General features: G+C 38.5%; 1 protein-coding gene across 12 annotated transcripts in view; it reads right to left on the reverse strand.

The window, feature by feature from the left end:
• Positions 1-12,379, reverse strand: part of KIF21A (kinesin family member 21A) — a 177,671-nt gene that overhangs the window by 83,911 nt on the left and 81,381 nt on the right. For all 12 annotated transcript variants that reach the window (XM_074942440.1, XM_074942433.1, XM_074942441.1 and 9 more), the window contains exons 4-7: positions 10,735-10,884; positions 9,346-9,480; positions 5,170-5,337; positions 3,034-3,149 (exon numbers count right to left, since the gene is read on the reverse strand). In XM_074942440.1, the coding sequence (XP_074798541.1) occupies positions 3,034-3,149; positions 5,170-5,337; positions 9,346-9,480; positions 10,735-10,884 (569 nt within the window). The remainder of the gene's footprint in view (positions 1-3,033; positions 3,150-5,169; positions 5,338-9,345; positions 9,481-10,734; positions 10,885-12,379) is intronic.

A 12,379-nucleotide genomic window follows, 5' to 3' on the forward strand; every position in this document is an offset into this window, starting at 1 on the left:
CACTCAGGCACCAATTCAGCAAAATACTCAAGCATGCGCTTAACTTTAAGCGTGCAAGCAGTCTTATGATAGTGTGAAACTGATGACTCAAGCTGCAAGTTAAGCATGTTTAAGTAGTTTGCTCAATCAAGGTCTTTGACATAATAATACTACACTTCCCTCTGACACACTGAGTGGTGACTTCAGCTCTGCTTTACCATCAGACTTTCACGATGAACTGTTTTAACAAAATTCATTCTATTCCCTTCATTTTACTTTTCCCTTCAATTTAAAAATAATATGAAAATTAAGCAAGTTTTCATGTCATGTACTGCCTAATGCAAACGCCTATCAAATAAAATAGCTCAGTAAATAAAAGTGCTCAGTATCTTTGTATGCATAATCCAGGCAAAAGATTAATATTTAAATACTGCTTCAGAACTGTTACAGCATCAACCTTTGGCCAGGATTATGCATAGTGAGAACAGTACACATGGACACAATAGCAGCATTCCCATCATCTAAGGTCCTTGGGGTGCAGTACAACGTAGATGGACTTATTACTAGCAACTCTTATTATGTAATAAAAGATTGCGTGTGATATGTCTACAACATATACAATATATATATTCAATGGAATGTTACAGTACCAAAAAATTATAGAAGAATTAATACTGCACACAAGCAACAGCTGCTTTTCAAAGTTAAAGAACTCTGATATTTAGAACAAAATTAATAGAAGTGACTTGTCCACTTTAACAGGTGTACTACACAACTAATGAAAATAAGTACATACTGATTCCTATCACAATGAGAATATTTATGGGACAGTCAAGAGGGAAAAAAAATCTATTAATTTGATTTCTGCAAGGACAGTCAGGATTTCAAAATGCGGTTAGCCATCCTCTGTGAAATCTTTAGGCAATTCCAGGTTTGGTAAAGAGATCACTCAGTCACAGCCATAATGGATTGGTGACATATCAAAACAGTGTCATGCACCTGTTAAAATCTTTTTAAAAACAATATGATAAAGGTTCTGTCTGGGTTATCACACACATACTAGAGTTGTATATCTAGGTTCAAAGACAATACCCTCTTCTGTGACAGCAAACACGATATCTGTTTTTAACTGGTTTTATTGAGACACAATTCTGCTTATAGACTAGCTTTGTTTTCTTCTTTTCTTTAGGATTCAATTCAGCATAACGTCATTAAACATATCTGTGCCATCCTGAGTCATGCAAGCTGCATAAAGGCCAAGGAAGATGACAGTGCAGGAGGCAGAGAGAGCATATGCTCAGAAATCCTGAGGCTACTCCCAGGAGATGGACTACAACACTTGATGATCAGACTGGGAGAGTCAGACTCCACCCCAAAACAAGAAGCACTCATAGATGACTATCTCCTGCGTAACCTGACATATGCAGCTGCTGTTGGAAAGCATTTCCCCAAGTGAGTTGAAAGTAGTGTACATGGATATGTATTACAGGAGATTTATCAGCCAGCAACTGCAGAAGCTCTTTCTCCGTGATAGGGCTTATGTATTTTAAATTATTATGGACATTTGCATGGAAACATTTGTTTGATTTTCAGGGTTCATCGGAGCCTGGATGCTTACTGCTTAATTAGCTGGTTAATGTTTATGATGACTTTGAAGATGAAAAGAGCTAGCATACGTTAAGTACAGAGTATTATTTCTCACTGAAGTCGTAATCCTCCGTTTGTATAACGGTCATCTCCACAGTAACTAGCTGTGATTAATGTTAGAGGCTAAGGATTAGACTAGAGGAATATAAGCAGGAGAGAATTAACTTTTTAAACCAAGCTTGGAAAACTCATGAAAAAATATCAGCTCAGCCACAAAAATCTACTCAGCTTCTGTTTACAATGATGACTGATATTAACAAAAAAACTGGTCTTTTATCCAACTATTAAATCTCACACACGCACAAACCCCAACCCTGCAGCAAATGGGTAAGTACTAGTTTGCAAAACCACTTAAAACATACAAATGTTAGCAGCAGCCAGGATGGGGCGGGGGGGAGAACGGGGACACTAAGGTGTGAGGGATTATAAAGAAGAATAGTGCCAAAAAATATTGTTGGGAGGCAAACTGGATTGCAAAATTAAAATGGCAGTTAGATCAGGAAATCCTCTTGGGTATTTTTTATTTGTTTGTTTGTTTGTTTTTATAAAACACTGCTGGGATTGTTACAATAATAATAAAATGTTTCAGAATTATATTCATATTGATGAACTCATCTCCTTTGTGACACTAACTGTATATTGTAACACAACAAAGGCTGGTCAGAACATCCCATGTAAAATAGGTCATGTAAAAAAACTTCTGCTTCAAGCAGAAAGTGACTACAACTTCCAACCACATTCTAATAAGGCCATGATGCAACAATGAAATTACAACATTTGTACGACATAGTTTAAAAAGGATTCTCCTCTTAATTGGCAGCTAAGATTTCAAACAATTTAGCCATAAGCAAAGTATAACCACAATGCCACTGAAAGGGACAAGGTCAACTAACTTAAAATTTTTTCCTTATGTTACTAATATCACCTTGGACTATTAGAAATGAAATTAATCTACTGTAGCTTTCGAGCTGTAGCTCACGAAAGCTTATGCTCAAATAAATTGGTTAGTCTCTAAGGTGCCACAAGTACTCCTTTTCTTTTTGCGAATACAGACTAACACAGCTGCTACTCTGAAAAATGTTTATACTGTTAGTGGTTTTTTTAATTTCACTCAGAAGGAAAATATAGTGGTCATTTTCACTTTTGTTCATACTATATCTTACTTTCCAGTTCTCATTCACTAACACAATATAAAAAGTATTTTTATTTCCGAAAGGATAAAGGAAAGTTTTCATTTAAATTATACATTTCTAGTCATCTTGAGTTTTGTAATAATATACACAACAACCAAAACATTTTAGGCCTCATATAGTAAGCTGATAATATTCTTTAAAATTATGCAGTCCTTTACCAGAGCCATCAAACCCGGTTTATCACAAAGTAGTATATAATAGCCAATTTTCATACCTATTTCCCCCAAGAGAGTCTTGAAGTAGTCTTGTGAGTTTTGAATCTCTGTATGGTACATGAGTTGCCTTCTTACTTTTATCCCCCAGTGCACTTATTACGTTGCCAAGTGCCAGCTAAAAAGATGACAAATTTTACAACAAACTTATTATCAATTTTAAGTTATCTTATCTAAAAAAATATTTGTTACTGACCCAAGTACCGTAATTTTGTTATGCACTATTGTATATTTACATGCTCACAATAATAAATTAAATGAGTGTTGCAATCTGCTGTCTTTATAAACAAGCAGGTTATATGGCAAGCATATGTTCTCTTAATTAATCCAAAATAAGGGTCACATGTAGCAGTATTCATGATTTTGTTTTGTAACAGCCATTTAACTTGATGATTGTTACATTTATAAGCTATTTCTCATAGAAGGTATCTTCCTTATTATATTTAATTTTACTAAGTTTGGTTTTATATTAAAAGAAAAAAAACAACCAAACATCTTGCATCAGTATTATTCTGACACAAAAATGAGTACTTAACACCTTTGCAGATATGAAAGGAATACCCTGAATTTTTTGATTTATTGAGGTGCTAGTATAGAATTCTTTAGTTGTGATTTTTCCGTTACTACAGACACTACATTGTTATAGCAAGTGTTTACATGGTATTTATAAACCATCTATTGCCTGGATCCTGCAAAAACCTATGTACACGTGCAAGCCCATTTCCTTCAATGGGATTATTCATGTGTGTAAACATATGTAGTATCAAGGTCTAAATTGTAAAGGAAAATAACCACTGTCTTTGAGGTCTTCGCAGCTATGGCATCTCAGCTATATTTCTTCTTCTAAATATGCGCCACAAGGTGGCACTCTGTACAATTAATTCCCAATATATTCTTGTAAAATGTCTTAACTGAGCCAACAATTATAAAATTTCAGATTCAATGCTACTTTCAGTAGTGTTCCCATATGCTTGAATTTGTTTAAGTTATTTGCCACCTCTGAATTACAACAGAATGCTATAAAAGTAATTCAGTGAATTAAAATTTTAATGTTTAAAATATTTTTTTCTAAGTGCAATTATGGTGACTTTATAAAAGCAGCACCTTATCAATCAGATTTTATGCATGTTATATTTTTGTTACTAAAACAAGCATGTAAGATTTAAAAAAACTCAGAGAAACCAAAAACTCCTGCTAGCTCTGCTGAGTCAGTACAATTTTGGGAAACTAAGCTGAACTCTTTTCTGCCTCTCACCATGTTAATAAAATTGTTAACTAAGCTCCAGTTGCAGAATCTTTATCACTGGTGATACATGAGCCAGAAAGAAAGAGAAATTATGTTCTGATCACAGGCTAAGTGTGCAGTCTGGCTGTTAGAAGGCATGTTTTCACCCGTAAAATAAACAAATTTGGTACCCAGTCCTGTAAAGAAAATTGCATAGGCAGACCCCTTATACCCACACAGAGCCCTAATAAACCAACAGGACTCCAAGCAAGTGCAAGGATCAGAGGCTTGACATGGAGTCACTTAAAGTCTGTCAATTTGCCCTGTTTGTCTGGGTCTTTCACACAGCAACAGGGGAGAGAATATTTTTTTTTTAATAGTAAAATTCAATTGTAAAATCATCGAAATAGACAGGGGTATACATAGGACCAGAAACTACTTTATATTTTTTTTAATGAATTATATTTCAAGTTGATTGTGTCCTTTTAAAGAAATATTTTGATTTTCATAATATCACTATAAGCCTAGCAATCTACTATAATTTTTTAATTCTATTTAATATTTTACTACAGCAAACACATTTTAATTCTAGCTTTTGTTTGCTGTAAGTACTGTACAATGTGACTGCCGCTAAAATACTTTAGCTAAAAATATTTTCTGCAGTGCCCAAGTTACTTTCAGAGAGAATTACTGATACCACAGTTTTCCAGTTACAGTCTAGTGCAACCCAGGAATTGTTAACAAGTATGGGAACCTAGTTAGAACTGCTATAAATTGTCATTTCTTAGCTCTCATACTAAAAGTCCTTAGTTCAGAGCATCACTAAACATTTCCACTTCAGAGATTACTCAATGGAAGAGAATGAAAAACAAGAAAAGGTTAACAGCCTAACAAAACAAGTCTTTAATCTTACTAGTCCACAGTTGATTGAAATGCCTTCTTTTGCTCTCTCTCCAGTAGCTCCTGTACGCTTTAATCTTTCAGATCCTGCCAGATCAACAAAATGGAACTTGGCAGTAAGGGTTTCAAACTCATTAGTCTGAGAAGATTCAGAAATTATCTTGTTATCTGTCACGTTGTCCTGCAACAAAGAAAGAATTCATAAAGCTTTGCAACAAGAAAAAATGTAAAACAGTTTACTGCATATTAACAAGGCTTAAATAGCAATTATTTGACAAGGGACAGTGCTGTTCCCTTCCATCTCCTCAATTTATTAAACTAATCTCTTTTTAACAAAGCAATTACTCCCAAATCCTCCTCAAATTTAGGTTCACACATGAACATGTTTTTCATAAAAAGTCAACTTGAGACAAATATCAGCACCAAAACAAAGTTCCACACATGAGTCTTCAGCCTTAACGGTTCCAACTGCTTCTTAATAGAGAAAAACATTGTATTAAGAAATGAAAAAAAAGCTAGACAGCTGGGCAAAAAAATTTGATCATAAACCTGGATCTTCCCCCAACTCACCTCAATAATTGATTAAAAATGTATTGGTTAATGCATTGTGTGTCACCTTCTAAAATAACATACATTTGCTTAGTTCAACCACCTGCCAAAATAGCACAGTGAATGTTAGCTAAAGATCCACTGATTTAATACTTTATAATTCTAGTCCTGATCCACAACTATCATTAGGGCATCACCCCAGACTTACATTTTAGGAAATGCTTATTTTCTTCTGATCCTCTTCCCAGCTGCCACTATTCTAGCAAAACCCACATTTTAGACTGGGGATGAAGCAGGGGCAGGAGAAGGGAGAAAGAGGTTAGGAAAAATTCACCATCTCCATCAAGATGGTAACAAATGCTACCAGCACACCCTTATCTCTTCACACCAACTGCATAAAGTCTGTCGGGCACCTTATCTTTAGTGGCTTAAGCTATAGGAGGGTTTCAGTCAGTCATTCTCAAATCCACACCCTCATGCATGGCAGCAAAAACATTCTCTTTCATTGTCATAAGGCCACACCAAAGCATTTTTTAAGAAAAGAATTAGTAGTCCTTAACCTGAGGGAAGTCAGAGAATTTCAGACCTGCCCTCCAACATCTCCAAAACACCACCTGCACTATGGGGTTTAACATCTCATGGCAGAAGACCAAGATCCAGAACCTCAGAGATAGGCCACCAGAGCCCCCAGTACCAGTGGGGTCAAGTATCATGCAAAGGGTTGGCAAGTTCATCTACCTAGGCTGCAAGCAAAGTTCAAACCATTGCAGCAAACTGGATGTTCTTCGATGAACAGGTCTCACCACCTCCAGCAGGAAGCCTAGGTCTTGCTTAGGAATGCAACAATATCTTTGCACTGAGACAAAGTTCAGGACCTACCAAACCTGCATACTGCCTGTGTAGCTATACCAGACAGAAACCTGGACCTTCTGAGAAGGCGGAAGTGGAGCAGCAAGAGGCATTCCACGTGCCCTGTCAGTGCCAAATTCTGAGCATAAAGTAGTTTGACTTCATGTGGAATGTCATAATCCCTTCCTTCAATCACATGCTATATTCTAAAGCACCACTGCATGTCCTTCAGCAGTGTCATCAGGATGGACAAAAGCACCCCAGCACAAAACTCTCCTATCACTGTGCAAACGGGTGCATGTCCTGACCTTACCTGGCACCACGTGTACGGCCACCCCAGAGATTAATGGATTCACAAGACTGAGCCAGATTGAAGAACTTCACTATGCCATGCCTGGTGTGATGCCATCAACTGTGGTTACTCTGGCTGGTGCAACAGTCCTTACTAGACTATGTGTGTTTGATGCAGCTGTTTACCCTGGAGACTGACGACTTACCCATCTCAAAACAGATACAGCATAGGCAGCAAAACCTAACGGTAGTCCTCACTCTATCCTGCCCATATGGCTCAATCCTACTGTGGAGGAAACCTGTGGGTTAAGAAGATCGTTCCTTCCCTGTACTTATTTATTTACTCCTTGGATCCTCTGCTAAGACTGGCATCAAGGGAACCAATTAGTGTCTGTTTTCATGGCAATCTGTGCTGTGGACACGTTCACTGAAGCTGGACTAAGACCAACTCATTTCATATAGGTGTACTCTGCAAACTGGTTAAAATATTACAAATTTTCAAATCACTACCAATATGGACCGTTTTTAAAATTGGTGACCAGAGTGTGATAGTTTTTGCATCCCCTCAGCCATTAGTGGTCTTTGACTGCAATGTTTTGTGGTTTAAACTTACTAGAAATCAAGCATTTCATTTCTCACAGGTGATTTTGTAGGTTTCAAAATAGGCTATTACCATGCATCATTTTTCTTAAGAGCTGCAGTACCTTACTTCTGAGTCTGTAACAGTTATATAGCTAATGTGCACACACCCTTTCTTACTCCTTAAATATTAACACATCCTTTCATTCTTGCTAACTTAGAAAATAAACTATAGGTTTAAGGACTTCTCTAAGTGCAGAGGGAATAAATGTAGATGATATAGAACCCTTTCAATCCACTGCAGACCCAGCTGCCTACCCTCCCCGAGCAGCAGAAGCTACTACTGCATGCTCCCTCCTTCATGGAGAGGAAAAGCATGGCAGCATCTGCTGTGCTGTCTGCCAAAGGAGTAAATCTGTTACCCTAGTAACAGATGTCTCTAGAAGCTGCTGTCTATGGAAAAAAGCAAAACCTGAAACCTGAACTGCGTCTTTCCCTGCCCACAACTGATTATTTATTTGTATTCCAGTTGTGTCCAAGGGTCCCCATTAAGATCAAGAACCCATTATGCTAGGCACTGTAGAAACACAAGAGAGCCTTTTAATCAGCTGCAGTTTGGATTTCAGGATCCAGTACTGCCATATACCAGATCTTCAAAAGATCTTACTAAAGCCCCCCAGAAAAGAGGATGTGTAACTAGTATTGTCAACCTCAAGAGATCAAAAATCATGACTCAAAAATCATGACTTAAGCCCCCCCCAAAATTATGAGATTTTTTTTTTATAGAGACCATGGGGGGGGGGGGCTGTTTGTCTTGATTTTTGAACTCTTTCTGCACATCTCCTGTGTGTGATAATTAGTGTTGCCCACTCTTCCACATTCATTGAGTAAGATGATTTTGGACCCTGTTGCAGAAGCTCTCACCCCCATATCTTCCCTGCCCCTGCCCAGCAGTTAATTCTGTCCCCATCCCCATCAGTTCAGCACCCCAACCCTCACCCCTATCAGTTCGGCCCCACCATCAGTTCAGCTGCCCCAACTGCACCTCTCCTCCTCCTGTGGTTCTTCACCTCCTTCTCCCAGACTGGGGGGGCTGTTCTGGGGTCCCCCTCTCCCCCTTCCAGGAGTGGGGGGAAACTCCAGAGTGTCTTCACCCCGCACCCCCCCCTCCCCAGGTCAGGTAGCACAGGGAGGGAGAAAAGAGGGGCAAGGAGCAGAGGAACCACCCTTCCCCCACTGCTCACAGGAGGGGAGCAGAGCTGCTCTGAGCGGCTCAGCTCTTTAGCTCCCTCCTGTGAAAATGGCTTCAGGCTGCTATGGGGGCAGGAGATTCACCTTGGTTGGGACCTTGTGAACGACCAGCTCCCAACCAGTTCTTAATGGGGCTCCACCTAAAATAGGGCTGGCTGGCCCCAGGCCCCCTGACCCTTAAAGGACCCCTGTTACAAAGTACTGCCAACTCTTGCTATTTTTTCATGACATGATTCCGGCTAAGGCTGGAGTCCATCCTTGCAGTGTAGTGAGAAGGTCCACCCTCCTAGCAAATTTGAGCCTTATGATTGGTTGCCCATCTGCCTCCCTGGCAGAATAACCAATAAGAGGTGCGTAGGCAGAACTTCCTCTCCCCCTCCCAATAGCAACTGAAAGCCTCTCTCACAGGAAGGGAAGAGGGAACTAAGCAGCCCAACAGTGGCTGATTCACATATGAAATTGACAAGCCTACTATTGCCTCCAGCTATGGGGCTGGTTACATGTGCACAGATTAGATCAAATTATTCACAGTGCCTAGCAAATGGCATGGTGATGAGTGTGATATTTTTACTAAATGTAATTCAAACACAGAACAGTTGTCTGACAAATCAATATTCACATTTGGAAAAGTTGTGACTAAAGCAAAGTACTTTAAATCTGTAATACATACAGTGTCAACTGCAGAACAAACTCTGGTTTGACACACGTGTATAGTGAAGATGGCATGCGAACGTGAGCTTTGAACATTCATCTGAGTACTGGCAGTGGTTCGAGATAAAGCACCCAACTTCAAACACTGTATCATCTGTAAGAGAGACAAAATGTATATATTCCATTTTTTATTTTTTTTTAAAGAGCAAGAGTTGCTACACTTACCTGCCTGCACTTTAGAAATGCTCTTGCTATAAACAGATTGTTTCCTTTCTCAACTAATGTTTCAGAGGCTTTTAATTGAAAACTGCATGGAATCTTATGAGTGGACTGAAGAGTTATGTGGTTTCACTGTGGCTTCTCAGTACACTCTTCTGAGCTTTTTACAGCTATATTACTCAGTGAGTGACAAGAAGATATCCCTCCATCACTTAAAGCAGTAGTGTACTAGAACACCATCTACAATACAATTTCCCACATTAGTGCCAAGACGGGCACTAACAAGATTTAGGGACAGAATTTTAAAACCATTGCAGTAAAATTATTCTGACCAGCAAAAATGCATTTGAAAAAGTCATTTTAAAAATGCTTTCCTAACATGGGAAAAGTAGTATACATAGGGTCTAGGGTACACATATACATGCTGGAACTACACTACCATCATAAAGCTATGCTAAACACAGCTCCTGTTCTTTCTTAGGGCTTGTCTTCACTACTGGAGAGACCGGCGCTGCTGAAATTGACGCAGCAGGTGTCAATTTAGCGGGTCTAGTGAAGACCCGCTAAAACAACAGCAAAGCACTGTCCAGTTGACTCCGGTACTTCAGCTCCCTTGGAAGAGTAAAGTAAGTCAACCGGAGAGCATCTCCCATCGACACAGCGCAATGAAGACACGGGGGTAAGTCGACCTAAGTTACATCGACTCTACAACGTTATTCACGTAGCTGGAGTAGCGTAACTAAGGTCAACTTACACAAGTAGTGAAGACAAGCCCTTACTTAATGCAGGTCCTATTTGTATCAACCTAAAGACATAAAAGAGTGCAGTGTCTGAAACAAAAGTTCTCATCTCTATTTTAAGCTTAAGTTAAATTGCTGGGCTTCAGAAGTTTCTGTCACTACTGAAAAGGAAGTCCTACATTTTTAGTCATTATGTTTATCAGATGTTAGAAACCGTGGACAATAGCATTAGTATTTTCTACCCACCAGCACCACCACCCCCTGCCTGCATCTATGGTTTGAAAATGGTTAAACTTGAACTATAGTAAGAACTGAGGGCGGGGGGGATGGGGACGGACGGACTGATAAATGAGTCAGGGTTTAACAAGTTTGTCCATCAAACTAGAGACAATCCATATTTTTATACTGGGGATGCATATGTTATATATAAACTTATTTTCATTTATCACCTCTGCTTCTCCATTCACAGTTCGTGTTGTAACTCCTACTGTATAAATTCCTCCAGTTGAATCTTCATGTATTTTGATATTTGATTTTTTATTTTTTGCATCGATATCACGTGTTGTATCAAATAGATCAAGAACTTCTTCATTGTAAAGCTAGCAAAGAAAAAGGCACAAAATATTACTTTTGGTAACAAATTCTAAACAAAAAACAAAACATCTACATATTACCTTTACATAACATTGTAAAATCGACTTCTCACAGGAGATTCATCAATAATTACCATAAGGGCCACTATATAAAATACAGCATTAGGAGAACAATCAGTGAACACAAAAATGACCAGAGGTTAATTATCTATGCACTTTTACTATCTAATTTAAAAAACATGAGCAATGTCAATTTCAGCCATGTGGCAGGGGGAGGAGTGGGAAGGGAGGGGAGAGAAATTCTATGGTGAAGCCAATCCAGAGGAGACAATCAAAGCTAGCGAAGCAATTGCAGAAGCAGTTTCAGTGCAAGGCACCTTTGGACACCAATGATTTCAGACTACTTTCTATAGTTTTACTTTGGACATTCTTTCCCCTCTGCCATCTGACTGTTTGCTTCAACCCCCCTTCCACTCAGTCCCTCACCCCACTTGCCTGACATGTTCCTCTCTATCCTTCCCACCCCCATCTACCTTCCTCCCTCAATGTCCCTTCTTTGATTTTTCCTTTTGGCTAATCCCTTCCTGTTCACCCACCACTGCCCTATAATACACAGAATATCTAAATAAAACAAAAAATCCACCCCATCCAAAAATATTACATGAAAAATACCAAAACAACCACACACAATAACACTGTTAAACTGACATGGAACTTACAAGTCATACTCTAGTTGCAAGTTAGAAAATAGGTAGGTAAAGGGTCTTGTCTATTTAGATAAGCTCTTTGGGGCATTGTTTCTTACTCTACCTTTGTACATTGCCTACAACAATGGCCCCAAATCTTAATTGGGGCCCTATAGCCACAAATTTAATATAAATAATAAAAGCAACACATATAGGATATTTTTAGGCTGTCAAATATTCACATAATATTTAGCCTTTAGAGAACAAACATTAAGAAAAAGGTTATTGTCCAACAGCCTGAGAGAATCAAAACTTGGCTTAGCCAAAATTTTCCAAATATGTGCGAGTAAGTTTAGGCCTCTAAATCAATACTTAGGCACCTAATAAAAAGAAACTTATTTTTAAAGGTCCTCAGGACCTAATTACAGTGCCTGAGATTACTGTGTATGTACTTATCACAAAGAATAGTGTGGAATGCAACTCCTGTGCAGTGGCTTTTGCAAGACAAATTAGGCAGAAGTAACATTTTATTTCTAGTTGAAGGCTTGACATACTAGTAACTTAGCACATGTGGGATTTTTTAAATGCAGGCAGGCCCTCTCAGAGGTCCAGAAAGGCCCGGGTCACTTCCAGCTTTTGAGTCCTCTAGCCATAATTTAAAAAAAAAAAAAAAAACAAATGACAACACATGAAAACAAAATAAGGCACCAAAAAATGAGTCAGACATAATTTGAATATTTTTTTATTTAACAAATGCTTTTCTAGCCTTTTTCTGAGCAAATCAATGCACTAATTATTGAGGAAAAAATTAGCTT

The sequence above is a fragment of the Natator depressus genome, chromosome 1 (genome assembly GCF_965152275.1).
Source record: "Natator depressus isolate rNatDep1 chromosome 1, rNatDep2.hap1, whole genome shotgun sequence".
NCBI lineage: Eukaryota > Metazoa > Chordata > Testudines > Cheloniidae > Natator > Natator depressus.